The sequence below is a fragment of the Puma concolor genome, chromosome B2, assembly GCF_028749965.1.
Source record: "Puma concolor isolate L17-30 chromosome B2, mPumCon1.1.hap2, whole genome shotgun sequence".
NCBI classification, from domain to species: domain Eukaryota; kingdom Metazoa; phylum Chordata; class Mammalia; order Carnivora; family Felidae; genus Puma; species Puma concolor.
Window position 1 is genome coordinate 3,006,731 of NC_141671.1, and position 24,828 is coordinate 3,031,558.

At 45.5% G+C, this 24,828-nt stretch overlaps 3 protein-coding genes across 3 annotated transcripts; 2 read left to right on the plus strand and 1 right to left on the minus strand.

The window, feature by feature from the left end:
• Positions 1–70: 70 nt before the first annotated feature.
• Positions 71–14,502, minus strand: LOC112853484 (histone H2B type 1-K). Its single transcript, XM_025917029.2, has 2 exons — positions 14,005–14,502; positions 71–3,584 (listed from the first exon to the last, which is right to left on the minus strand). Exon 1 carries the CDS (start codon positions 14,406–14,408, stop codon positions 14,028–14,030), a length of 381 nt encoding a protein of 126 aa, XP_025772814.1. The 5' UTR covers positions 14,409–14,502; the 3' UTR covers positions 71–3,584; positions 14,005–14,027.
• Positions 14,503–14,690: 188 nt separating this feature from the next.
• LOC112853589 (histone H2A type 1-J) lies at positions 14,691–15,188 on the plus strand. Its single transcript, XM_086706020.1, has one exon. The coding sequence runs from the start codon at positions 14,730–14,732 to the stop codon at positions 15,120–15,122; it is 393 nt and encodes a 130-aa protein (XP_086562146.1). The 5' UTR covers positions 14,691–14,729; the 3' UTR covers positions 15,123–15,188.
• Positions 15,189–22,568: 7,380 nt separating this feature from the next.
• LOC112853454 (histone H4) lies at positions 22,569–22,961 on the plus strand. Its single transcript, XM_086706022.1, has one exon. It carries the CDS (start codon positions 22,590–22,592, stop codon positions 22,899–22,901), a length of 312 nt encoding a protein of 103 aa, XP_086562148.1. The 5' UTR covers positions 22,569–22,589; the 3' UTR covers positions 22,902–22,961.
• Positions 22,962–24,828: the final 1,867 nt, after the last annotated feature.

The following is a 24,828-nucleotide window of genomic DNA, read 5'->3' on the forward strand; positions in this document are numbered from 1 at the left end:
TTACACTCTTCTCTGACAGTCCTTTATCTTGGTCCAGAATAATTTTTTTAACTCTAACTCACTTTTCTTCCTGAGCTAATTGCTTTATTCTTCTCTGCCAATATAAGACATCACCTTATCAAGGTTAATTTACCAGATTTGGGGTCTCGATCTAAATAAAGAGTTTCAAAAAACAATATAATTACAGATTTTAGAAAAGACACAATGGACTCCTATCCAGGTATGTGTTAAAATACTCATGGGGCGCCTGGGTGCTCAGATGGTTGAGCATCGGACTTTCACTCAGGTCATGATCTCACGGTCTGAGTTCGAGCACCGTGCTGACAGCTCAGAACCTGGAGCCTGCTTCAGATTCCGTGTCTCCCTCTCTCTCTGCCCCTCCCCTGCCCGTGCTCTGTCTCTCTGGCTCTCAAAAATAAATAAACATAGACAAAGTTCTGTAAAGAATACTCATAATAAATTAGTAATTTTAATATTCCACCTTGAACTTCTGAAAGAATTAATATAGTCCACAGAATAAATATGAGGATGCTGTCCGTGTGCTCTCTCTGCACATGTAGCCCCAAATGGTTCTCCCAGTCATTATCAGCTGCATGCCACTTCTTTGAAAAGAATACGAAGTTTTAATTTTTCTAACATTCTTACCCCAAGAGAGTACTAAAAAAATAAGGGGTCAGCAATTGTCCAGTTTCTGATTATTCCATTAATTCCATTAGATACAATATAAATGAAAAAATATAAAAATGTGTTATGTATAATTTTGTTTTAGGGTGTGTACGTGTATATGTATGTGTATAGTGTATTTGGGCTTACAGAGTATATAGCTAAGATGTCAGGATTGCATCTATATGTATTTTCCATCTCACTGCTGTTCTGTGCTGGGAGCATGAAATAATCAAAAACCAGATAGCCAATGCTTTTGAATTTTTTGGAATCCCCTTGGAGTAAAAGCATTGGAGAAATTAAAATAGAATTTATTTTAGCGTGTGTATAAATAATACATTTATGTATGTGACATACATGAACAAATACATATATACATATACATGTACACACACTCATGGTATAATTATTTTAGTTGCACGCAGTATTAAGTTTCAGTTGCTTGGAGACAAATATAAATAATTGTATTTGGCCAAATACAAATGTATTAACACTTGCAGGATACTTTAACGTTCTATTACTTTATTTTCAAGATGTGAGTTTAACATGTTGGTGGTGGAATTAAATTAAAAAGCTACAGAACAATCACATTAATATCAAGAATTGTTTTTTAATTTTGTTTAATGTTTACTTATTTTTGAGATGAAGAGAGAGACAGAGTGTGAGCAGGGGAGGCGCAGAGAGAGAGGGAGACTCAGAATCCAAAGCAGGCTCCAGGCTCTGAGCTGTCAGCACAGAGCCCGACGCAGGTCTTGAACTCAGGAACAATGGGATGGTGACCTGAGCCAAGTCGGACTCTTAACCAACTGAGCCACCCAGGTGCCCCAAGAATTAATTTTAAAAATCCAGTGTTACATTTATACAATGCTACCCCTCAAATTTGAGTGCAAGAATTTTTTATAGTTCCATGTTCTCAAAATACATTCACAAGAACCAACTAGTAAAAAACACTAGTATGTTTGGATTAGAACATGTTTTAGGTACAACTCCATATTCACATCATATGCACATATTTCTAATATTAATTGGGGTGTACTTCATATTTGTTTTTCTCATACATAAGTGCAGGAACTTTCAAAAGTTACCATTATTGAACATTTTTGTGCAACACCCGAATATTTGCATGAAAAGTCCATGCCTATGTTCTCAATTGTTTGTTCTGTATTATTTTCACAATTAAAGCAGATGTGATATAAAGTCGTTTTATTTTTTTTTTTAATGTTTATTCTGAGAGAGCATGCACGCATGAGTTGGGGAGGGGCAGAGAGAGAAAGAGAATCTCAAGCAGGTTCCACGCTGAGCACAGAGCCCTACACAGGGCCCCATCTCACAAACTGTGAGATCATGCATGATCTGAGCCCAAATCAAGAGTCAGATACTTGACCAACTGAGCCACCCAGGCACCCCAAAAATCATTTAAAAAAATTAAAACACTCAAAAAACACTTACTGGTGGATATTTTTCTTCATTCTAAGCATCTCAGGAAATCTCTGGGAATTATTTTGTCTCTTATGTTTTGTTCCAGTGCATTAAAATTTTTCTTTTAAAGTCACCACTAGTATAAAAATTCAGAAATCTGAAATTGTAAGTCATCTAGCAAAGGTATTATAATATGGTTTCCAAAAAGATGTCTGAAGCTATTCAACTTTGAATGTGAGGTCTCAGGCAAAGATTCAGACTAGCTTCTCTTTTCACCCATCTCAAGGCCATCGCCTTTGAGAGACTTCTCATGGCTGGTCAGTCATTTATTTCTTGGCATATTCCAAATTAATCATATTAAATTGTCTCTATATTTTCATAGGCAATTTGAACAGATGGGAAATTTTGCCTCAAGTGATCAGTCGGCAGAATAGTATTTTTTTTTTCTGTCCTTGAGTGACAAGCTTATAAATATACAAGAAGTACGTCCACAACTTCTATGTTACTTTATCTTTGACTTTTTGTTTTTACTTTTTTATTATTTAAAAAAAAGGTTTTTCTTTTCACATTTATGTTTGAGAGACAAAGAGAGACGGAGCATGAGCGGGGGAGGGGCAGAGAGAGAGGGCGACACAGAATCCGAAGCGGGCTCCGGGCTCTGAGCTGTCGGCACAGAGCCCAACGCGGGGCTGCAACCCACGAATCCCAAGATCGTGACCTGAGCCGAAGTCGGACCCTCAACCGCCTGAGTCAGCCAGGCGCCCCTCAAAGTCCACAGTTTACATCAGTTTCACTCTCAGTGGATAATGGTATGTACCCATCATTATGGCACACAGAGTTTTCAGTGCCCTCAAAATCTACTCATCCTTTCCCTGCCCTCAGCCCCTGGAAACCAGTGATCATTTTACTGTCTTTATAATTTTACCTTTTCCGTAACGCTGTAATTGGCTTCTTTCACTCCCTAATATGCATTTTAGGTCCCTGCACGTCTTTTCCCGGCTCGTCAGCTCATTTCCTTTTAGCGCCGAGTGATAGCGTTGTCTGGCTGCACCAGTTTGCTCGTCCAGTCACTTACCAAAGGACGTCTCGGTTGCTTCCAAGTTTTGCCAGTTCTGAAGAAAGCTGCTACATGCGCCTGAGTGCAGGTTTTGTGTGACACGTTTTCAACTCCTTTGGGTAAATACCAAAGAAGGCGATTGCAGGATTATGTGGAAAGCGTATGTATGGTTTTGTAAGACTTGACCAAACTCTCTTCCGGGATGGAAGACCCTTTTCCATTTTGCACTCCCGCCAGCAGCGACCGACGGTTCACCTTGCTCCACGTCCTTGTCAGCATTTGGTGTTCTCAGCGTTCCAGATTTTGACCTAATTGCTGTGAGGTGGTGTTATCTTTGCCTTTTATTTTTTTAAGTTTTTATTTCTTTTTTTTCCCGGAGTCCAGCTCCGGCAGGTCCAGGGGTTCCCGAAGGATGAACGGCGTCGGCGAAAAAGTGAAAATAAAACTAAAATAGAAATAAAAATAAAAAACTAAAATAAAAATGGACACAGACAACAGCAGTGTGTTGAACTGGCCCATTTTTTGTAGTAAACGTGGCATTATGTTTGCTAGTGATTTCCTGGTAGCATACGTCATCTATCTAACATTACCTAATTTTGAAAATGTTCCTATGTGTAAAGGGCCTTTAAGAAATAACATGGTGATTTTCCCCTAACTTTCCCGCATACCCTTTGAGTATAGATTAATTTCTTACATTATTCCGTTATGCATCTGCGTTTATCTATAATCTACAAAGCATTCGCTTTGCTGTTCTCGTGAAAGGCCCTCCATTTCTCAACACCTCAAGTGGAACAGTTACAGGGACATGACCTCCTAACCACATGAGGCCAGAAGAACAATGTGTCTGCCTCGGTCCGAGGTGCCAGAAAGGGGCCGAAAAAGCCTTAGAAACCCATGCCTCATACATTCTCAGAGAGACAATGCACCTAGGAACCAATGAACCGACTAGGTTCAGTCATCATCTGGAATGCCTCCGGGGGGGCCAGGTGGGCCTAGGGGTTGAAGTCACCTGTGCCCAGAGATACACTCCTTAGTTGCCGGAGTGGGGCTTTCAAATCCATATGTCTCTCCTTTACAGGCCCTCTTTGCCGGCAAACGTATGAGGCTATCCTTCCGGTACGAAGAGGAGTCTCCATAGGGAATGGCGAGGGCTAAACGTAAGGCCCCGCAATTTCTTGCGGAACCTTATTTTCTTCCCTAATGGTTCTTTTCCCAGGGGGCCTGCCGAGGGCAATTCCCCAACAGACAATACCCCAGGTACTTTAATAAGGCCAAATTACCTAAAAGCAGGAGTACAAGAAACTTCACTGTCGGCAGGGCCGCCCTGCAGTCACCAATCCGTGCACAGCCCGGGCCCTGCCACTCAGGCTGGGTTAGCTTGGCTTCCAGCAATTTATTTTGAGAGAGAGAAAGAGAGCACGAATGGGGGAGGGGCAGAGAGAGAGGGGGAGAGAGAGTCCCAAGCAAGCTCTGTGCTATCAATCAGCACAGAGTCCAGCTCGGGGCTCAAACTAACAAACCGTGAAATCATGAGCTGAAATCAAGAGTCAGACATTTAAGCAACTGTACCACCCGGGTGCCCCTAATTTTTTATAGTGATGGTAATCTATAACGTTACTTCATTGCTACTACTTTCATGAGAAGTTTACTCTAGTTTTCAAATAATCAAAAGTAATTTCTTTTTTGACAGAGTGCAAGCAAGGGAGGGGCAGAGAGAGAGGGAGCACAGAGCCTGATACGGGGCTCGATCTCCCAACCACGAAATCATGACCTGAACCTAAACTAAGAGTTGGACGCTCAACCAACTGAGCCACCCAGGTGCCCCTCAGATGTTTGTTGTTTTTTTTTTTTTTTTAAAAAAGCTCTGCAAAATTTCCCAGGCTTGTCTGTAAATCTGTTATTCTACTGACTTTATACTGCTTGAAAAGGCTCTAAAATTTAATTTCTCCTCTTACGGATTCCTTTATGCAAAATTCACGGATGTTATATAGGAAAATTTTCCTCTGCTTCTGGATCTTAGCGGTAATGTTCCTAACAATCTTGTCAAAAGACAGAAGGCTTTTGATTTTGTTGAAATGTATTTGATGGACTAAGGTGAAGCCACAGCACAAAGAAACCTGGAGCAGAGACACACATTATTGATGACGCCCTACATGCCGGAGGGAAACTTAAAGATCGTCTTGTTAAACCCTCCTCTAATTTACAGTTGAGCAATCGGAAACGAGACAGGTCAAATGGCAAGCCCTCTAGCACGCCAGAACTCAGGTCTGTGGGATTCCTTTCCAGTGCCTGTGCGTGTGTGCGCGCATGTGTGCACAGACGATTCAGGAAAAGCACGAGCTGGAGAGGAAAGAAAGCATGACTCATCCATCTGGCATATATTTACCGTTATATGCCAGGGATTACGCCCACAAATGACATGGATTGTAACACACATTTACTTTTAAAAATTAGTAATTTTATTATAAAAGACAAGTATGCTTTTAATTAGTAACATAGAGGCAAAAACCTTTAAGATGTCATAAGAATGGGTAAATAGGAAACAGGGCATACGTTGTTCAGCAGAGATCGTAGGGGTGAAAGAGTCCAGAGCTATTCTTGCACTAAATATATGAGATGCTAGATACTTGGAACTCACGCACACCAGACTCGTGTCAGTCGGTAATCATGAGGCCTGAAGTCAGCCCCACTCTGGGGACACCAGGAGTCTGGGAACAAAAATAAAGCCTGTGGCTGTTGAGCAGACTCCTGGGCGAGCTTCCGTGGGGCCAGGCGCCGGCCCTGCATCTGCCCCGCGGGCTGATGCTCGGAGAGAACAGATAGACGAGAGTCACACACACTTGAATCAGGTAGCTGGCTCGGCTCACTCGTACACTGAACCTCTCTCTTCCCCTCTGCTGCTTGCTGGGTTTCTAACTGATTTAAATAAGGCACTGTGGTGAGAGCGCTGAAATGCAGTCTGAGTCTTTCTGTGCCGTGCCCTCCGCGGGAGATCGCCGGGACCTCGAGGTAATTTCTTGCCTGATACCAGTGAGACTGCCCGGTCCTAGCCACGGAGGGGGGTCATTGGGAGGGAGGCGGCGAGAAGGAACGTGCGGGAGCATTCCGGGCAGAGGGAGAGGTAGTGCGAAGGCTGGAGGGGCCAGGGAGGCTGGGGCAGAGGAGGCCAGCTGGACACTGGGGATCGGAGGCCGGAGGCAGCCCTGGGCCGGAGCACCTGACCCCTCAGAGACCAGGGTAAGGGCTCAGAAGTGTTGAAGGTGATCTGACGAAGTCCCAGGGATCTCTGGGCTGCTGGGGGGATGCAGGAGCCAGGGGCTGGGAGCATTCAGCAGGTGGAAGCTGTTCAGTGGCCAGGACAGAGGAGGTGGGGCGTGGAATAGGATGGTGGAGGGGGCAGAGTGAGGGACTCGGGGTCTGCTTCCGATCATCCCTCAGTCACGGCGGAGGGGGACTTCCTCCCCAGTCTTCTCCCTCTGCACACTTCTGCCGGAGTAGACCTCTCTAAAATGTCACTTTCCTCGTTAATAACGCTTTTCACAATAATGCTTATTTCTACACAAATGAATCCAGACTAGTTATCCTTGGGACCGTGTGGCTTGAGCCCTGAATGCTGGGGTTTGCTTTGAAGAATTTGCCCATTCTGTTCCACCTCCCTTAGAACACACCATACCAGATCATGATTCGGGAATCAGATATCTCACGTATAAAGCTCCTTCTGTTGTTGTACATCATGATCTATGTCCTTTAGGACAGTGACCATGTTTTTGCTTTTGTTTTTTTTTAAGTTTATTTATTTTGAGAGAGACCATGCAAGCAGGGGAGAGGCAGAGAGGGAGCGAATCCCAAGCAGGCTCCACACTGTCAGCGCAGAGACTGACACGGGGCTCAAACTCACACACTGAGAGACCATGCCCTGAGCTGAAGTCAAGAGTCAGATGCTTAACTGACTGAGCCACCCAGACGCCCCTGATGGTGTTTTTGTTTTTTTGTTTTTTTTTTTTTATCACCTGCTTCTCCAAGGACACAATAATAATTGATCCCCTTTCTCCAAAGGGGGACCCCTTTCTCTCTTCAGTTCTCTTTGCCCCCCAAAGACACACACATTTATTTTCATTTCTTTCCTTCTAGGCTTGTACAACACGTCTGTGAGAAGGATGAGAAAACAAAGTCAAGTCTGAGGTTTGGGGATCGCTGTCCCAGCACCAGCAGCTCCCACGTGCCTCGTCTTTCCCAGAGCGTGTTCTCACTCGATGTCTATTATGCTTCCAGCAAGAGGGGGGTGGGGGGGTCCCTCAGCGTCTCTGACAGATTCTACAGAGAGACGACTTGCTGACCTATCGGGTGCATACGTATCAGGTGGCCAGGGGAGGGAGGCTTCTGAGGCATCTACAAGGAGGTGACTGTTGTAAAGGCCAACCCAGGAGGCGGCTGTGGGGAGTCCATTCCCTCCGGGGTCACCATGCCTCTGCGCCACATTTCGAGGAGAGCTGAGTTCCTGTATGTTCTTAGGGTCGAGGGTACATAGAGGAGCTCCAGTATCACAGTGGGCCCCGCACAGGTGGCCCCCCACCTGGGTTTCAGTGTCCCGCTTGTTTATTCTCTTCCGGCTGAAGCTGAATGTCAGTGTCAGTGCTGCTGCCTTCGTTCAAAGCCGGCGGGCTGGCGCACCCACAGACAAAGCTGTCCACCTCGTCTCACACTTGTGCTTACTCCCACGTCCAGGGTCAGCTTCTGGGAACCATTCAGCTAGACACGTGGACCTTCTGGCTTACCCAGGGCTGACGCCTCTCCAGGTCTTCTGCGAACGGATGCGAACGGATCTATCAGCACTGCCGCCTGTTTCTGGGGGTACCCCAGCATCTCGGACGCCTCCCGGCAGCTCTCTCCTTTAACATTGCCATGCTGTAGCCTGTGCGATCAAAGTCACCAGGGTCTGCATTCCCGCAGAGCAGTAGTGGCCCTTCGGGAGCACGCTAGGAACGAGGCAGACCGGATTTAGGCTGTCCCAGTGACTGGGGGGAGGTGCACCCCTGACAGGAGCGGACGGGCTGCTGGGTGTCCTATGAAGAACGGAGTCAGGGGACACGAGACTTCCAAGTGTCTCCGGGTAAATCTGAAGGTGCAGGACCTGTTGTGGATCAAGCCCAGAACCCGGAAGCACGAGGTCTTTGCCCACGTGTTTGTGTGTAGTTTAGGGGACACTGAAGTTTCCGACAAATCCGGATTGTGTTTTGTTCCTTTCACATGCTCATGTCCCCCAAGAATCATTGGTGTTTACAAAAAGAAAAAAAAAAAGTCGCCTCACTGAGAGTTAAGTCTCTTTTCAGTGTTTGAACACCCGAGTCAACCCTACAAGGTCTTGGTGGCTCCAGGATGATTCTATACACAGGTTCTGTGAGGACTGTTGTGTCAACCTGACAGGGCCGTGCACTACCCAGATACTGGGTCAGACATTATTCTGGGTATTTCTGTCAAGGGGGTTTTGGATGACAGCGACATTTAAATTGGTAGACTTAGGGGCGCCTGGGTGGCGCAGTCGGTTAAGCGTCCGACTTCAGCCAGGTCACGATCTCGCGCTCCGTGAGTTCGAGCCCCGCGTCGGGCTCTGGGCTGATGGCTCAGAGCCTGGAGCCTGTTTCCGATTCTGTGTCTCCCTCTCTCTCTGCCCCTCCCCCGTTCATGCTCTGTCTCTCTGTGTCCCAAAAATAAATAAACGTTGAAAAAAATAAATAAATAAATAAATAAATTGGTAGACTTAAGGGGCTCCTGGGTGACTCAGTCGGTTAAGCATCCGACTTCGGCTCAGGTCATGATCTCATGGTTCATGTGTTTGAGCTCAGCATCCAGCTCTGTGCTGACAGCTCGGAGCCCGGAGCCTCCTTCAGATTGTGTGTCTCCCTCTCTCTCTCTCTCTCTCTCTCTCTCTCTGCCCCTCCCCTGCTAGCACTCTGTCTCTCAAAAATGAATAATAAACCATTAGAAAAATTAAAAATAAATTGGTAGACTTAATTTGTAAACAGATTGTTCTCCCTGATGTGGGTGGGCCACATTCAATCAGTTGAAATCAGGAAAAGGAACAAAAAGGCTGTCTGTCCCTCCCTTGACTAAGAATTACTCATGTCTGGCTGCTTTTGAGCTGGGATATTGGCTTCTTCCTGCCTTTGGACTCAGACTGAAACATGGGCTCTGCCTGGGTGTCAAACCTGCGGGTCTTCAGGCTGGAACAGCATGGCCTCCCTGGGTCTCCCAGTTCCTGACTCACCCGGCAGCTCTCGGGCCTTGTCAGCCTCCCCAGTCACAGGAGCCGGGTCCTTGTAAGAAACGTCTTAATATATATACATATCCATCCTACTGGTTTCACTGCTCACCAGTACAGGTGCAAATACTCAACTACTTCTCTATGTGTTTTTGTGTAGGACGCAAGCATTCATGTTGAAGTCATCTCCTTTATTGTTAAAATAACTGTCTCTTATTTCATTTTTATATAATAGTTACACTGTTTCATGACCTTTAGAAATTATGCATGCGTTTAAGTGTTATTACCTAAGAATTTAACTTTAGGCTGGAAAAAGGGGCCACTAAAAATAGATATAAAAGGGGAGCCCGGGGAATGACACACATGAGAACCGCTGCCTTTCATAAATGAAGTCCAGGAAATGTAACCTGTTTATTAAGCTACACGAGCCCAGAACTCACGGCGTGTGCATAAGCGCGGGTCACAGCTCCCTCCTCTCCTCCCCCTGGCCTCAGCAGCCCTGGCCTGGAGCCTCTGCCCTGGTGCCTTGAAATTTAAAGGTTCTCTCCAGGGGTGGCTCAGTCCATTAAGTGTCTGACTTTGGCTCAGGTCGTGATCTCATGGTTCGTGAGTTCAAGCCCCGTATGTTTGGGGCCCTCTGCTCTCAGCAGAGCCTGCTTCTGTCCCCTCTTTCTGCCCCTCCCCTGCTCACATTCTTTTCCTCAAAAACAAATAAATATCTATACATATGAGGTTCTCCCCAAATTAATATCCTTGGGATTCCAGTGTTCCCTTACAGCTTCTCATAATTTCTCCCTCAAAATGATGTAAGCACAGACCTTTGGCTGAGGCACTTATTTGGTTCTTCTTTCTGTCACTGGGATTCTTGCACACCTGCAGGGGTGGGGTCCTCGTCCCGTAGTCTACCCGACCCCCTTCCTAGTACTTGTCAGGCCCTCAGTCAACTCGTTTAAGCTGTAGGAGTTGAGAGAAAGTTCTTAACCCTATTCAAGTCTGGAAAATAATTTCCTTGTGCGTTTTGTTAACTTGTTTTGTGTTTTAATACCGCATGTCTGCTTTTCTCGTGAAACCTCCCAAGAGGCCGAATAGGTGACAACATCAGGAAAGGCGAGCTTCTGAAACAGAAGCTCAATAGAAGTTGAAAGCAATTAGGAAGCAGCCGGGGCACCTGGGTGGCTCAGTCGGTTGAACGTCTGACTTGGTTTCCGCTCAGGTCATGATCTCGCTGTTCGTGGGATCCAGCCTCGAGTTGGGCTCTGAGATGACAGTGCGGAGCCTGCTTGGGATTCTCTCTCTCTCTCTCTCTCTCTGCCCTTTCCCCGCTTGCACACTCTTTCTTTCTCTCTCTAAATAAATAAATAAATGTAAAAAAAATAAATAAGCCTTAAAATAAAAGGTATTAGGAAGCAGATAAACGAGCCATCTGCAGAAACAATACACAGTTAAAGGGGTTTGGACAGTTGTGGGTGAGGAGATGCTTCCATATCCAGGAACCTAACAGGTGCCTAAGGGAAGTTGTGGTCAAATTAATGTCATGTGCCCGATACAATGTCCTGAGGGCTGGTAAACTGCATGAAATCTAGGAAGGAGTGAGAAAAAAAAAAAAAGGGTTAAGCTTTTGTCAGTACGTTTTGTTCAACCTGGAAGGAAGTTTTCAATGAAGAAAACATGAATTTCTCTAGGCTGGACAAAGGCCATTTTCAGGTAATGTAACTTGGGGAAAAGCCTCTCCTTTAGGATAAGATTCTCTCATCTGTTTTTTATGTTCCAATCTGTCCCTTTGTGCTCTAAAAGTTGTTCTTTAGAGACAAGATGAAAAAAAGTATTACTTGGGGCACATCATGTGGATCATGGAAGATACCAGCCAGTCTGGTGTAAGACAGTGAAGTGACATTCAGATTGGGATGAGCTCAAGTCAATTTCCCCAAGACTGATCAGCAGTGCCATAAATTAATCAAGATACTTTGAACAACGAAGGGTTAGATGCCTGGATCACCAAAGTGCAAATAACCCACAAAATCTAGCATTGGGTTCTTTATTTTTCTCTCCTTTCAGGAATTTCAAGTTTCTAAATGCTGAAGTGCAATGGACCCGATGTGTGAACCCTGTACAGAGGGACCACAAATGCCTTCTGCGTGCTCCTGTCCATTCTGCGCAGATTTCAGAATCCTCCTTCCCGGGTTCTTCAAAACATCTTTCCTGCTGACAGGTGCAAGTCATATCTACCTATTCCCATACCTGTAACTGTACCTATGCCATCCACACCCATCTCTACACACACACGTTCCCCAGGCCGAGGATCTATGTGGTAGATAACTTAATCCCTCTAAATCCTCTCATTTCCTCCCCTGGATTTTATCTGCCGAGTCCCTCATGCTGTAAAACAGAAATACCAGAGTTTACCGCCAATTACCTGCACTAATGGATTAATGGACAGGATCAAAGGCATATGTGGTCTGAAAGTAGTGATGAAAATAACCAAATATATGGTAAATTCACTGTCATCAACTATCTTTTTTTTTCATTTTTTTTCATGTTTACTTATTTTTGAGAGAGAGAGAGCGTGAGTGGGGGAGGCCCAGAGAGGGTGACACAGAATCTGAAGCCCAACATTAGGGCTCACCCCCATGAACCACAAGATCATGACCTGAGCCAAAGTCGGACGCTTAACCAACCGAGCCACCCAGGCGCCCCTGTCATCAACCGTCTTGAAGGGCGATGGAAGGAGAAATGATACATAGACTTAAAAATATTTCTTTTCTAACAGAATTGAGGAAGGGGTATACACACATACATACACATGAATACATAAAACATAGACAAAACACACACACATGCACACACACACACATGTATAGGCCAGAGACCTGTCCCAAAGATTTTGAGAAGCTGAGTAGACAGAAAAGTTTACAGGAGCTGGAGGTGGGTTCTGGCTGAATTGTAGCCCACATCTTGAGTTTTCTGAATTCATGGGCCTTTTTAATAGCCTGTCAGTCTTTTTCTCCTACACCCTCAAAGAAACTAATTCTATCTACAGAAACCCTGTACTGTATTTAATTCTCATTTATAAGGTTTCCTCTAGGACACATGAGATGATGGGACCTTGATTTTTATGCAAGATTCTTTCCCTATTATATTTTTCAGTATAGCATTTGCTACATAAAGGGAGTATGTGTAACATACATCTTAAGTGTAAAACAACTATCAAACACCCATGATGAGCTTCTAGCACTAAATCTGGAATGTTGATAACAAGTCATTTACCTCAGTCACTGAGGTGTGCGCTTCCTGATTTTTAAAAACTCGCACATGGAGCTCTTAAAGTTTTTTGAATCCTACACTTACACGTGCTTCTATAGAAGCTTAAATAATAATGTATTTTCGAGTTCTATAGAGTGCTATCATATACGAACCTCCTGAGATTTAGGTTTCTGAAATTTAACCAAGCACTGCTGTGTATCTTAATCTTTTTCCTGCTATGTGGACTCCTAGCGAGTGAATGTACCGCAATATATCTGTTTAGTCTTTTTGGCCATGAGTATGTGGCTGCATCTACTACTTTGCCACTAAGAATGGAGAATATTCTCACCCAGACACCTGTGGGTGGAACTGAGTCACTGGAGTACTGACATTGGACAAAGGGCATTATCAAAAAGTTCAGCAAACCCAACTCAAATGTAGAAGTGTTTCCACCCCCCCCCCCCCCCCCCCGCCAAGACCAAGATATTTTTAAATATGCCATTCCTAAGGCTTAAAGCGGAGAGAAGGATTTGTACTCCCTGAATCGGGGGTGAAGGAACAGCCTTCTCTGACTTTTCTCATTTTCTTTCCAAACGTCTTCCCATAGAAACAGGAAATGCAAGGCGCACAGAGAGAAAGAAAACATGGGATGGATTCTCCGACAGGAAAGGCAGGAAACAGAACCCAATCCCTCCCCTAAAGAGGAATTTCACTCAGAGAAACGAGGGAGTGAGTCCAGCAGCGGTTCCTCACGCCAAGCCACAGGCCCAGAATCACCCCAGTGAGGACAGACTACCACCGGGCAGCCGGCGGTAAAATTTAAACTCCGCGCGCTGCGCCCTGGTTGGCTGCCCAGACCAACGTGGCCACCGATGAACGGGGATCTTCCATTTCCTTCTGCTGCCTTTCTAACTTGCCAGTGGCGAATCCAAACCTGGGGGAGCAGAGCTGGCACCATCCCCAAAAGAAACAGTAGTGAATAAAAGGATGTGTGCGCTTCTCAGCGCGTGCCCAGGGCTTCGCTGTAAGGTGCGCCTGGGAGCTAAGGACAGAGCTTTGTGGTCATGGAACCTCCTGCCAGGCTGACGTGTTCAAAGCTGACCAGGTTTTGTTTGACACAAAGGGTGCTTTCTTTCAGTAGGCTTGTCTGATCACGAATGTGATCCTTCTTGACCGAAACCCATAGAAATACGTCTCTGGAGTTATTTCAACTTGCTGTACACTGTAATTTCTAGCGAGACGAAAACACGGGACTCAGATACGGTTTCTTTACAGAAAACAAAGACCCAGTGTAAATAAGTGCCAGTTCCCTTTAGAGGACTGAGTGGCTCTGAAAAGAGCCTTTGGGGTGTGGACCGAGCCTTACCGATTGCTCTGCAGCCGGCGGGCTCACTTTGCGCTGGTGTACTTGGTGACGGCCTTGGTGCCCTCGGACACGGCGTGCTTGGCCAGCTCCCCGGGCAGCAGCAGGCGCACGGCCGTCTGGATCTCCCGGGACGTGATGGTCGAGCGCTTGTTGTAATGCGCCAGGCGCGACGCCTCGCCCGCGATGCGCTCGAAGATGTCGTTGACGAACGAGTTCATGATGCCCATGGCCTTGGACGAGATGCCCGTGTCGGGGTGCACCTGCTTCAGCACCTTGTACACGTACACCGAGTAGCTCTCCTTGCGGCTGCGCTTGCGCTTCTTGCCGTCCTTCTTCTGCGCCTTGGTCACCGCCTTCTTGGAGCCCTTCTTCGGGGCCGGGGCGGACTTCGCTGGCTCAGGCATGATTGGGAATCACTGTTAAAGGACTTGAAAACAGAAAGAATGAGTACGAGGCTCTAAGTGTCCTTTTTATCCACAGCTTCTTAAACAAAGGAGGCACTGGACGAAATCCTGTAGCTAATTGGCGAGTTCTGCAAACGTCACGTATTAATTTCGTTCAATCAAAGCAAGTGTATTTGAAAACCAGCATCCCATTGGTTGCAGCGAAACTGTAATTTTAGCCAATGGGATAGTTTTGTTTTTGCGCCCATTAGAGACTATAAATAGGGTATCTCTGGCTCAGCCCGTACTGAGCCTATTCAGGTTTGTGATATTTTCTCCGTCATGTCCGGACGCGGGAAGCAGGGCGGCAAGGCTCGCGCCAAGGCCAAGACGCGCTCGTCGCGGGCCGGGCTGCAGTTCCCGGTGGGCCGCGTGCACCGCCTGCTCCGCAAGGGCAACTACGCCGAGCGGGTGGGGGCCGGCGCGCCGGTGTACCTGGCGGCCGTGCTGGAGTACCTGACGGCCGAGATCCTGGAGCTGGCGGGCAACGCGGCCCGCGACAACAAGAAGACGCGCATCATCCCGCGCCACCTGCAGCTGGCCATCCGCAACGACGAGGAGCTCAACAAGCTGCTGGGCCGCGTCACCATCGCGCAGGGCGGCGTCCTGCCCAACATCCAGGCCGTGCTGCTGCCCAAGAAGACCGAGAGCCACCACAAGACCAAGGGCAAGTAGAAATATGGCCTAGTCTGGAGCTCAAGTCTCCTGTCCAAACCAAAAGGCTCTTTTTAGAGCCATCCACTTAATCAAGGAAAAGAGCTGTGCCTCACGTTCTGTCATTGGGATAGCAGGTGTTGAATAGTGGCAAATCCTGTTAGAAAATCTATAGGTCTGTCAATCGGCTCAAGAGTCCTTGAAGTAAAAGAAGTCACCTTGCCAAAAACAAACCTTTGCCCTAAGGAACCCATAAGAAGAAAACTTGGGTGTCCTTGATTCTTCCCGCAGGATCGAATGTCCATGTGGAACCCAAACTTGGCAGCCTGTGACTTTGGCCTAGCCTTCCCTCTTCTAATTCAATGGAATCCTCCTGAAAAAGACTCCCCCCTCCTATATGTCCTGCGTTAGTCCTGCAGGCCGGTGGACTCCTTGTTTGAAATAAGTTCAGGCAGACAATGCATTTCATAATTGTACACAGGTGAAGTAAAGACGGCAGGGAAAACATCGGGGAGACCTTGTGCCTTTGCAGCAGACGTGAGAGGTGGACGTTGTAAGTCAGATTTTCACCTAAACTATACTGGCACCCAATGAGTCCCAGTGCCTATTCTGACTGTTCTCGGCCACCAGCACGCCCTTATCACCAAGTCAGAAGCTGGAGGGCGTCTTCCATTCCTCTCCACGGAAGTACACCTCCGCCAATGTTTAGTTTTTCCTCACGAAGATCTAATAAAATTAAGTTTCGATGCCGCGTCTAGTCTATGTGAATGAGTTTATTTCCTGGGTCTCTTCAAAGGTTTGTATGTCCTATCGTGAAATCTGAACTTCAGTCACAGGCAAAAAACCCCCTAGAATCCGTGAACACAGCAATCCCAGATAGGAGGGAAATGTCACCTTTAAAAACGTTTCTTTCAAAGTTACGATTATTCGATGTCAAAGGACCCACATCCTGATTTCAGTGAATCTGATTATTCAGTTTTGTTTCCTCTTAAAAAGTCACCTGCATTAATCAAATTTGTAAATTTTGAACAGCTATTTCTCTTAGCATGGGAAACGTCAAATAGAATGAGTTAACACAGCTCCAAGGAAGGCCTAGGAGTTCTTTCCATGTTTAATCATAAAATACGCTGTTTTGATGATTGATGTGGCTTTTGTGACAAGGTTCAGAACAAATCTCCCAGCATGAGACACTTTGACGAGTGGAGTTTTATGAGCTGAAGACAGTTAGGCCCCAAAATACTCAGGTAGACTTTTTACCACCCCCTCTACTGCCTACAAGGATGTGACTGGGCCTGGGCCAGGAGGAGAGCTGTCACCAGAGGTAAGTACGAAGTGGGAGCTAGGTGCAAAGAGCTGTGGGGAGCTCACAGGACCTGAGCAAATTTCTCCCTGTCTCCTTGCCTCCACAAGGCCTGGCAAGCTGTTGTTTACTGAACATCCTTTCCCCGTGTTCCTGTGAACAGTCTTCCCTTTGAAGCCCAGACCTCTGCCCCCTTCTTAGCTCAGTAGCATGCAAGCCTCGACTGCCTGACTGTGGGAGAGCCTCACCAGTCTTGGTGGGACTCCTGCATGTACCAAATTAAATGTTTTCCTCTTGTTCATCTGTCCTCTGTCAACTTCATTGTCAGACCAGCCAGAGGACCTAGAAGGAAAGAAAGGACAAGTTTTGGCCGCCCTTAACAGATCAAATCGCTAGTAATTGCTTTCTTGCATTGTTTGTATTTCTCACAAGAACGACTACATTGTTAAATTGTTATTAAAATTATGTTATTCGCATGGTTTTGATTTATCAAACCGATGAACCCATAATCAAACAATTGGCAAAAAAATACACATTTTTGTTTTAAGTAAAATATATTCAAGCATGATACACTATCGCTTATAATTCCATGTTAACTGAGTTTTTTGTTAGTTGCCTATAGCTCCAAGGTCATTGGATAAAGTGCGTACTATTGATGAGGGAGCATGAGGCCGACTGAGGGGCAAAGCACAAGCTGGCACACACCCCCGCCCCAGGTGGGACATGTGTGATATTCCTCGGACACCCCTGACCGCCCAAGAACGAAGGAAAGGGGTTTAAGTGCTGGCCATGGTGCTGTGGGAAACTAAGGCAAATGGAAAATTAAATTCCCTTACTGCCTACAGCCATTGGCAAGTCCTTGAAACCGGCAGAGTGACCTCCCTCTAGGAGGTCAGCTGCCTCCATGATGGCACTTTGCTGGGGGCAAAAGGGAACCTTGGCTTTACATTATCCCAACTTTAAGGATCTTGTCAGTCTACTTCCTTTATCTCAACTGCCCCAAGATATATGCTGGTAATCCTACTCCAAGCTTATGGCCCCCCATAAGAGACCCCCATACATCTAAAGGGTCTCATGACTGAGGTTTTACTAAATGATAATAAATGGTGTTCCCTTAGCAACAGCTACCCCCTCAAGGTCCTGGAAACTTGGCTTCCAAAATACCTTAGAGACTTACTCTACCTGTCAGGACAGCTCTTCCTGCCCAGGGTCCTGTCCCTGTGCTTTAATAAAATCACCTTTTTGCACCCAAGACGTCTTCAACATTCTTTCTTGGCCATCGTCTCTGGATGTCACAACCCCCCCCCCCTAAAAAAACTTCATCACTATTATTACTTATATAATCAAAAAAATAAATGAATAAAAACTTCTTTTTAAAAAATAGAACAAAACTTTCAAAAACTCTTGATGAAATAATTCAGATATTTGTAATTGCAATCAGATCCAGAAGGACTGATGACAACTTCATAGTTTATACTGTAAAATCATTTTCATAGGAGGTAAAGTTCAATTTTAGTGGCAGAACATTTTATTAAACAATTGAAGTATAATTGACACAGAGGAAAGCAGTGTTTAAGCTTTCTTTCTGGCGTTGGTCTCTCCATTAATTTCCATCTCTGCAGATTCTGAAAGCACCTCTTCCCATGTTAGATTTCCCGTGTATCTCACCCATCAGTTTACAAAGTCCCTTAGAGTGGAGACTGGGTTTTATTCATATTTGTGTCTTCCTAAACACAAATGACACAATGACAACCCCACAAAATATAGTCAATAAATTGTGTCAATTGTATAATAATAAAAATCCTTATAACATAGGTACGTGGTATAAAATAAAAACAAAAAACAAAAACAAAAAAAAAAAAGAGAGATGGAAAGGTAAATAAAAAAGAGATCCCATGGAGGAACTGGAGTCAATCTAAGGGGAGGCAGCGTAAAGATGAGACGGGTCCAAGGAGCAAAGACCAGTCGGAAAGACGTAAATTGCCTTTTTCAGTTCATGGTGTTTATCTGGAAAGAGGCTGTGCTTGATGACCTTAATTTGATCGGCCTCCTGCCTCCTCCCCCAATCTACCAACAATCTCACATTTAAATAAATGCTACTTCTGTCGATGAATATGAGTTACCTGGTTGAATAACAAAACAGCTCAAGTGATCAGGGGCCCCAGCGGCTTGGAGGAAGGCAGGGATGCAGGCCGGGGTGCAAACACCAAGGGCAGAGAATTAGGGATCCCCCAACCAGTACAAATTTCTGAGGCTTCAGTGACTTTCCCCTAGGGTTGCTTTTGTGTGGTTTTTATAAATCTCTCGGCTTCCAGATTTTTCTATATGCTTACTATTGAAGTTGTCTACATGAAAATATTGGTTTTCCTGGTGCAGTGGTAGTATCTCAAGAGACAGGGCTTTCGTGAAGAGGGAGTAGCAATGGACCCTCTGCTGCGATCATCCTTCACTTACATTTTTAGCTGTTAAAACACTGATTAGAAGTTAGTTCAAAACAGGGGCGCCTGGGTGACTCGGTTAAGCATCCGACTTCGGCTCAGGTCATGAGCTCACAGCTCGTGGGTTTGAGCCCCACGTCGGGCTCTGTGCTGACAGCTCAGAGCCTGGAGCCTGCTTCGGATTCTGTGTCTCCCTCTCTCTCTACCCCTCCCCCACTCATGCTCTGTCTCTGTCTCTCTCTCTCTCTCTCTCTTAAAAATAAACATTAAAAAATTTTTAAAAAAGAAGTTATTTCAGGGGCGCCTGGGTGGCGCAGTCGGTTAAGCGTCCGACTTCAGCCAGGTCACGATCTCGCGGTCTGTGAGTTCGAGCCCCGCGTCAGGCTCTGGGCTGATGGCTCAGAGCCTGGAGCCTGTTTCCGATTCTGTGTCTCCCTCTCTCTCTGCCCCTCCCCCATTCATGCTCTGTCTCTCTCTGTCCCAAAAATAAATAAACGTTGAAAAAAAAAATTAAAAAAAAAAAAAAGTTATTTCAAAACAAAATACTTGATGAAGATGTACATACATATATAGAAATGAAAACAGAGGAAAAAAGTAACATGTTCATTTTGTTTAGGGTAATAACTATTAAAAATACATTTTGACCAAAATAAATGTCCATAAAAAATCTATTGAGGGACAGCAGATTTCTCCAGCCCAAAATATATCTCTTTGGCCTAAGGATTATTTTGAGCTAACAGCAATCAAAACCTAGCAGATTCAGGAAAACCTCTTATGTTCCCCCTTACCTGCCTAAATTTACATTGGAAAGGGGGCCTGTACCAGGAAAAGGTACTACCAGAGATACCTTTTATTATTTTATTTTATTTTTTGAGAGATATTTTTATCCTGGGAAATGTATCTGCATGACAGGGCAACCTTTATTTTCCAAACACCTTCTCTCTCCTTCCTGTGAATGGTCTTCTTTCCTTTTTTTTTTTTTTTTAAATTTTTTTTTTTCAACGTTTATTTATTTTTGGGACAGAGAGAGACAGAGCATGAACGGGGGAGGGGCAGAGAGAGAGGGAGACACAGAATCGGAAACAGGCTCCAGGCTCTGAGCCATCAGCCCAGAGCCTGACGCGGGGCTCGAACTCACAGACCGCGAGATCGTGACCTGGCTGAAGTCGGACGCCTAACCGACTGCGCCACCCAGGTGCCCCAGGTCTTCTTTCCTTTTAAACCTCCAGACAGACCCTTTCCCTTTTCCTTAGTTCAATATGTTATATAAGCCTCATTTCCTGGGTGCTCTATTTGTGTGTGTGTGTGTGTGTGTGTGTGTGTGTGTGTGTGTGTGTTTATTTTTGAGAGAGAGAGAGTGTGAGCAGTAGAGGGGCAGAGAGAGAGGGAGACACTGAATGGAAGCAGGATCCATGCTCTGAGCTGTCAGCACAGAGCCCGACGCGGGGCTCGAACCCACAAACCGTGAAATCATGACCAGAGCCGAAGTCGGACACTTAACAGACTGAGCTATCCAGGCACCTGTGGGGGCTGTATTTTTATGAGACTCCCATACATATGGTTTGTTTCATTCCTGTTAATCTGTCTCATATCAATTTAATTATTAGATTAGCAAGGGAAGAAAGGAAATATTTCGCCCTTCCCCCACATAATATAATATATTAAAATAAACATAGACTCTGTTAATAACATAATATGTAGTAAAAATAAATGTTAGTTATTTAACATTGTGTACATCATGTACAATGTTTTAAATTCATGTGTATTAAGGTGAAAATATTTTAAAGTATAAAGTAAATATAAAATATTTTAAATTTAGTACTAAAAATAAAAATTACTTGTTATATTAAATAGAAGCATGCCATGTATATGCAGTATTTTACATAAATTATCTTCATTAATTCTTACACTGTTTATGAGGTGATTACTGTTACTATCCCAATCCCATTCTGTACATGAACAAAGATTTAGAAACCATAAGCAAGTGACCAAAACCCAATCAGTAGAGAAGATACAATTTCAAACCGCAGTTGTTTGTTTGTTTTTTTTTTCAGCTATTAACCGGTTCCTAAAACACACACTTGAACAATGGGTGACGTTAGTTACAGTAGTTTACAAAATTATATTGGTGTCAAAATTTCAGACTATGATCTTGTATTTGTTTTTAAGAAATAAAATCCAACGTACGCGAAGAATATTCTATTTTAAGTCTTATATGAAAACCAAATTTTCATTTTAGTCGTTGAAAATTAAAAGGCTTAAAAGAAACTGCAAGCGGTAAGTTTATGGATATAAGTACGTCATTTTTGTAGGGCTTTTTTTTTTTTTTTTAATTTTTTTTTTTAACGTTTATTTATTTTTGAGACAGAGAGAGACACAGCATGAATGGGGGAGGGACAGAGAGCGAGGGAGACACAGAATCGGAAACAGGCTCCAGGCTCCGAGCCATCAGCCCAGAGCCTGACGCGGGGCTCGAACTCACAGACTGCGAGATCGTGACCTGAGCTGAAGTCGGGCGCTTAACCGACTGAGCCACCCAGGCGCCCCCGTAGGGCTTTAATTGTACTCCAGTGAATTTACAGTTAATGCAATTGTGATCAAAATCTTAAAGGGATTTTTCCCCCCGAAACTGCTACAATGATTCTAAAGTTGCCCATGAAAGGAACCTTGTGAGACTACATCAGAAATTTTTGAAAAGAAACCATGAGACCTGTCATGGCAAATTAGGCCCTCTAATGCAACTGCAATGTAAAACATTGATGTAATACAAAAGAACACTGTAGGGGAGGAAAAATAAGTAACCCTCTACCCTGCTAGGTTCTGTACGTCCCCCCTCCCGCCCCCCACGCCCCCTGCCATAGCAAAGGCAGAGTAACCAGAGAAAACAAGCAGAAGAGTAATGACATGCACGTCATGTATTCCTGGGAGATAGTCTGAAAAACTGAGAACACCTGAAAAGGCCCAAGCCACCCCCTTTACATACCATCTTCCACTAAAGACAAAAGATGTCATGCGGGAGGGGCGTGCACAGGGCGCCGGTTATGGGCTCCCAGGAAAAGGATGGTAAACAAGGCAAGGTTGTTCTGCAGAATCAAGGCCGGGCTTTCTCCAGGGACAAGTTTCCGTGCTGATCTAGTCGTCCTTCTCTTTCTGGCACAGAGAGGGAGACACCGACTGAGATCTCCTTCATAAATGTGAAATTCCCCTTAAGAAAGTGTGAGTTCTCCTCTGGTTTTAGAGATTCTCCTCCGTCTGGTATTTCTCTAAACTGCTCAAAAATAGCCCTTATGTCAGACAGGCCTACGTGCGGGCGGCGTATACCGTACCGTTCACACGCACGGGGCATGTTTGGGGAAGGTGTGTCTGAGCTCCCCACTCCTATTTTGGGGTGGCGTCCTAGGGTACCCTTCCCAATCATCCCTTTCTGAAGGAGAAAGGACAGCACTTGCTTATAAAAAAAAAAAATGAGCCCCTGTGAACATTCTCACGGGAAGATATAATTTCAGATACAAATATCAACGGTTTCAGAAAAATCTAGAGCTTAAAAGTGAAACTCCTCACTCCGTTCCCTCCCCCACACCGCCATTGGCTCTCAGCCAGAGAGGGGCGGAGCCCGGCGTGCGGTCGCGGCGCCTCGGTTCCCGCCCGCGCGTTCAGTTCTCAATCAGGTCCGACGACTGCTTATAATAACGCCGGTCGGGACAGTGGGGCCATCGCTGTGACTTACTCACAGAACGTAGTTAGGTAGCTATGTCAGGCCGGGGCAAAGGCGGGAAGGGCCTAGGCAAGGGGGGCGCCAAGCGCCACCGCAAGGTGCTGCGCGACAACATCCAGGGCATCACCAAGCCCGCCATCCGGCGGCTGGCCCGGCGCGGCGGCGTCAAGCGCATCTCCGGCCTCATCTACGAGGAGACCCGCGGGGTGCTCAAGGTGTTCCTGGAGAACGTGATCCGGGACGCCGTCACCTACACGGAGCACGCCAAGCGCAAGACGGTCACGGCCATGGACGTGGTGTACGCGCTCAAGCGCCAGGGCCGCACCCTCTACGGCTTCGGGGGCTGAGCGCCCGGGACCCACTACGACCTCCCCAAGCACAGAAAAGGCCCTTTTCAGGGCCCCCATCCTCTCAGCGAAGGAGCCGTGACGCGGGTTTCGCTTTGTGTTCTCTGACTTTGTTAACTCCTATTCTGGCCTTTGCACTCCTATTCCTTACGTGTCCAGACTAGGAAAGTATTACTGCAAACTGCCCACATTTTCGTGCATTTTCCTTGGGCATCAGTGTATTTAGCAAACATGCTTGGTGTTCTGTTTAACTTAAAAGTCTGGCGTTTGGGGTTTTAATGCTGCACTAGGAGCTTCGGTATGGCCGCAGTTGAAGAACTGGGACGATTTTTTCTGTCCACAAGGTGTACATGTGTCAGGGTTGAGACAGACGAGACGGACTCCGCGTCTCCGCGCTGAATTCGTGACTTGGTGCGTTTAGTATTCTCGACGCTTTCAAGTTTAGTTCCTGTTTAGTGGCCTTTATTCTGCTGACCTGTGTCCTCTGCTCAAGAAACCAGTGCGTGCTAAGGGGACTGGAGAGCAGCAGTAGTGACGAGCCGTCCTTCCTTGCCCCCTTTCTGATGCATGCAGCACGTGGTTGGCCCCCCGGCTCGGATCCTGGTTTCCACCCAGTGGGGAGACCGGTAGGTGGTAGAAGACTTGCAGGCTGATCCCCCACGGAGGGCTGCTGAGGGTGGGACGCAATTGGAAGGCATCCCAACTAAGTAACAAGGGAAACAAGGTTGCATTACAGAAATGTTAGGGTGACAAAACAAGGCAGACCCTAAACCCAGAGGAGCTACTGCAGGGATCTTGGGAGTGGAAGAGTGGAAAAGGAATCAAGGGGTTAGGACATGAACCCAGACCTAAATTCAAAGTAGGTCTTTTTTTTTTTTTTTTTTTTTTTTTTTTTTTTAATTTTTTTTTTCAAAGTTTATTTTATTTTTGGGACAGAGAGAGACAGAGCATGAACAGGGGAGGGGCAGAGAGAGAGGGAGACACAGAATCGGAAACAGGCTCCAGGCTCCGAGCCATCAGCCCAGAGCCCGACGCGGGGCTCGAACTCACGGACCGCGAGATCGTGACCTGGCTGAAGTCGGACGCTTAACCGACTGCGCCACCCAGGCGCCCCAAAAGTAGGTCTTAATATTCCTCCAGACCAGATCTTAGCAAGTAGAGAAAGAAACCCAAAGTCAAAGGTGAAAATCTGGATGTTGGTAGAAAGCTTGGCCAATGCATATACACAGGCCGAAGTAGTAACTCCCACAGGTATATAAAAAAAGTAAACAGTGATCGAGATATTAGATATAGATATAGATAGATAGATGATAGATAGATATTTTTCCCCCTAAAGCTGAAATTAAAAACTTTAAACATTTGCCCGTGCTTCACCAAGAGTTAACCTTTGTGAGGTCAAATACTAAATATGCACCTGGCCTTCTCCCAACTCAGGACCCTGGATGCATCTCGGAAATGCAGTGCGGTCTTTCTTAATGATTGTGATCTCTCATTTTCCTGGGAATACTTGCGCTAACTTCAGCTAACATATGACTCTAAATTGCAAAACCCACAGTGTTTTGAATGGGATTTCCTTTTGTCTTTGCTATTCCTGTAGGAGATTGTCTGTCGGGAGAATTTGGTTTTGATTGTATTTCCCCAACACCTTCTGTTTGCGGCTTTCCACTGATTTCTTGAATAAGTCTGGTAACAGTCTCTCAGTTCTTAAAAATAAACAACTAAAAAAAAATCCTTAAGTATTCTGTACATTATTTTTTATTTTTATAGTTAATATTCTAGTACTTGTCTTCAGAAATCCATGGCTTATGTTCATAGCCTGATTTAAAGAAACATTCAAAAGTTCTCGATATTACTTTTCATAAATCCAGGCCCCAAATTTTGAATAATGAAACTCTGAAGGTATTACTTGTATCTAAACTCCTCTTGT

Bases quoted from the DNA above. Each gene is read 5' to 3' on its own strand.
- LOC112853484 (XM_025917029.2), bottom strand. From the start codon at position 14,408: ATGCCTGAGCCAGCGAAGTCCGCCCCGGCCCCGAAGAAGGGCTCCAAG.
- LOC112853589 (XM_086706020.1), top strand. From the start codon at position 14,730: ATGTCCGGACGCGGGAAGCAGGGCGGCAAGGCTCGCGCCAAGGCCAAG.
- LOC112853454 (XM_086706022.1), top strand. From the start codon at position 22,590: ATGTCAGGCCGGGGCAAAGGCGGGAAGGGCCTAGGCAAGGGGGGCGCC.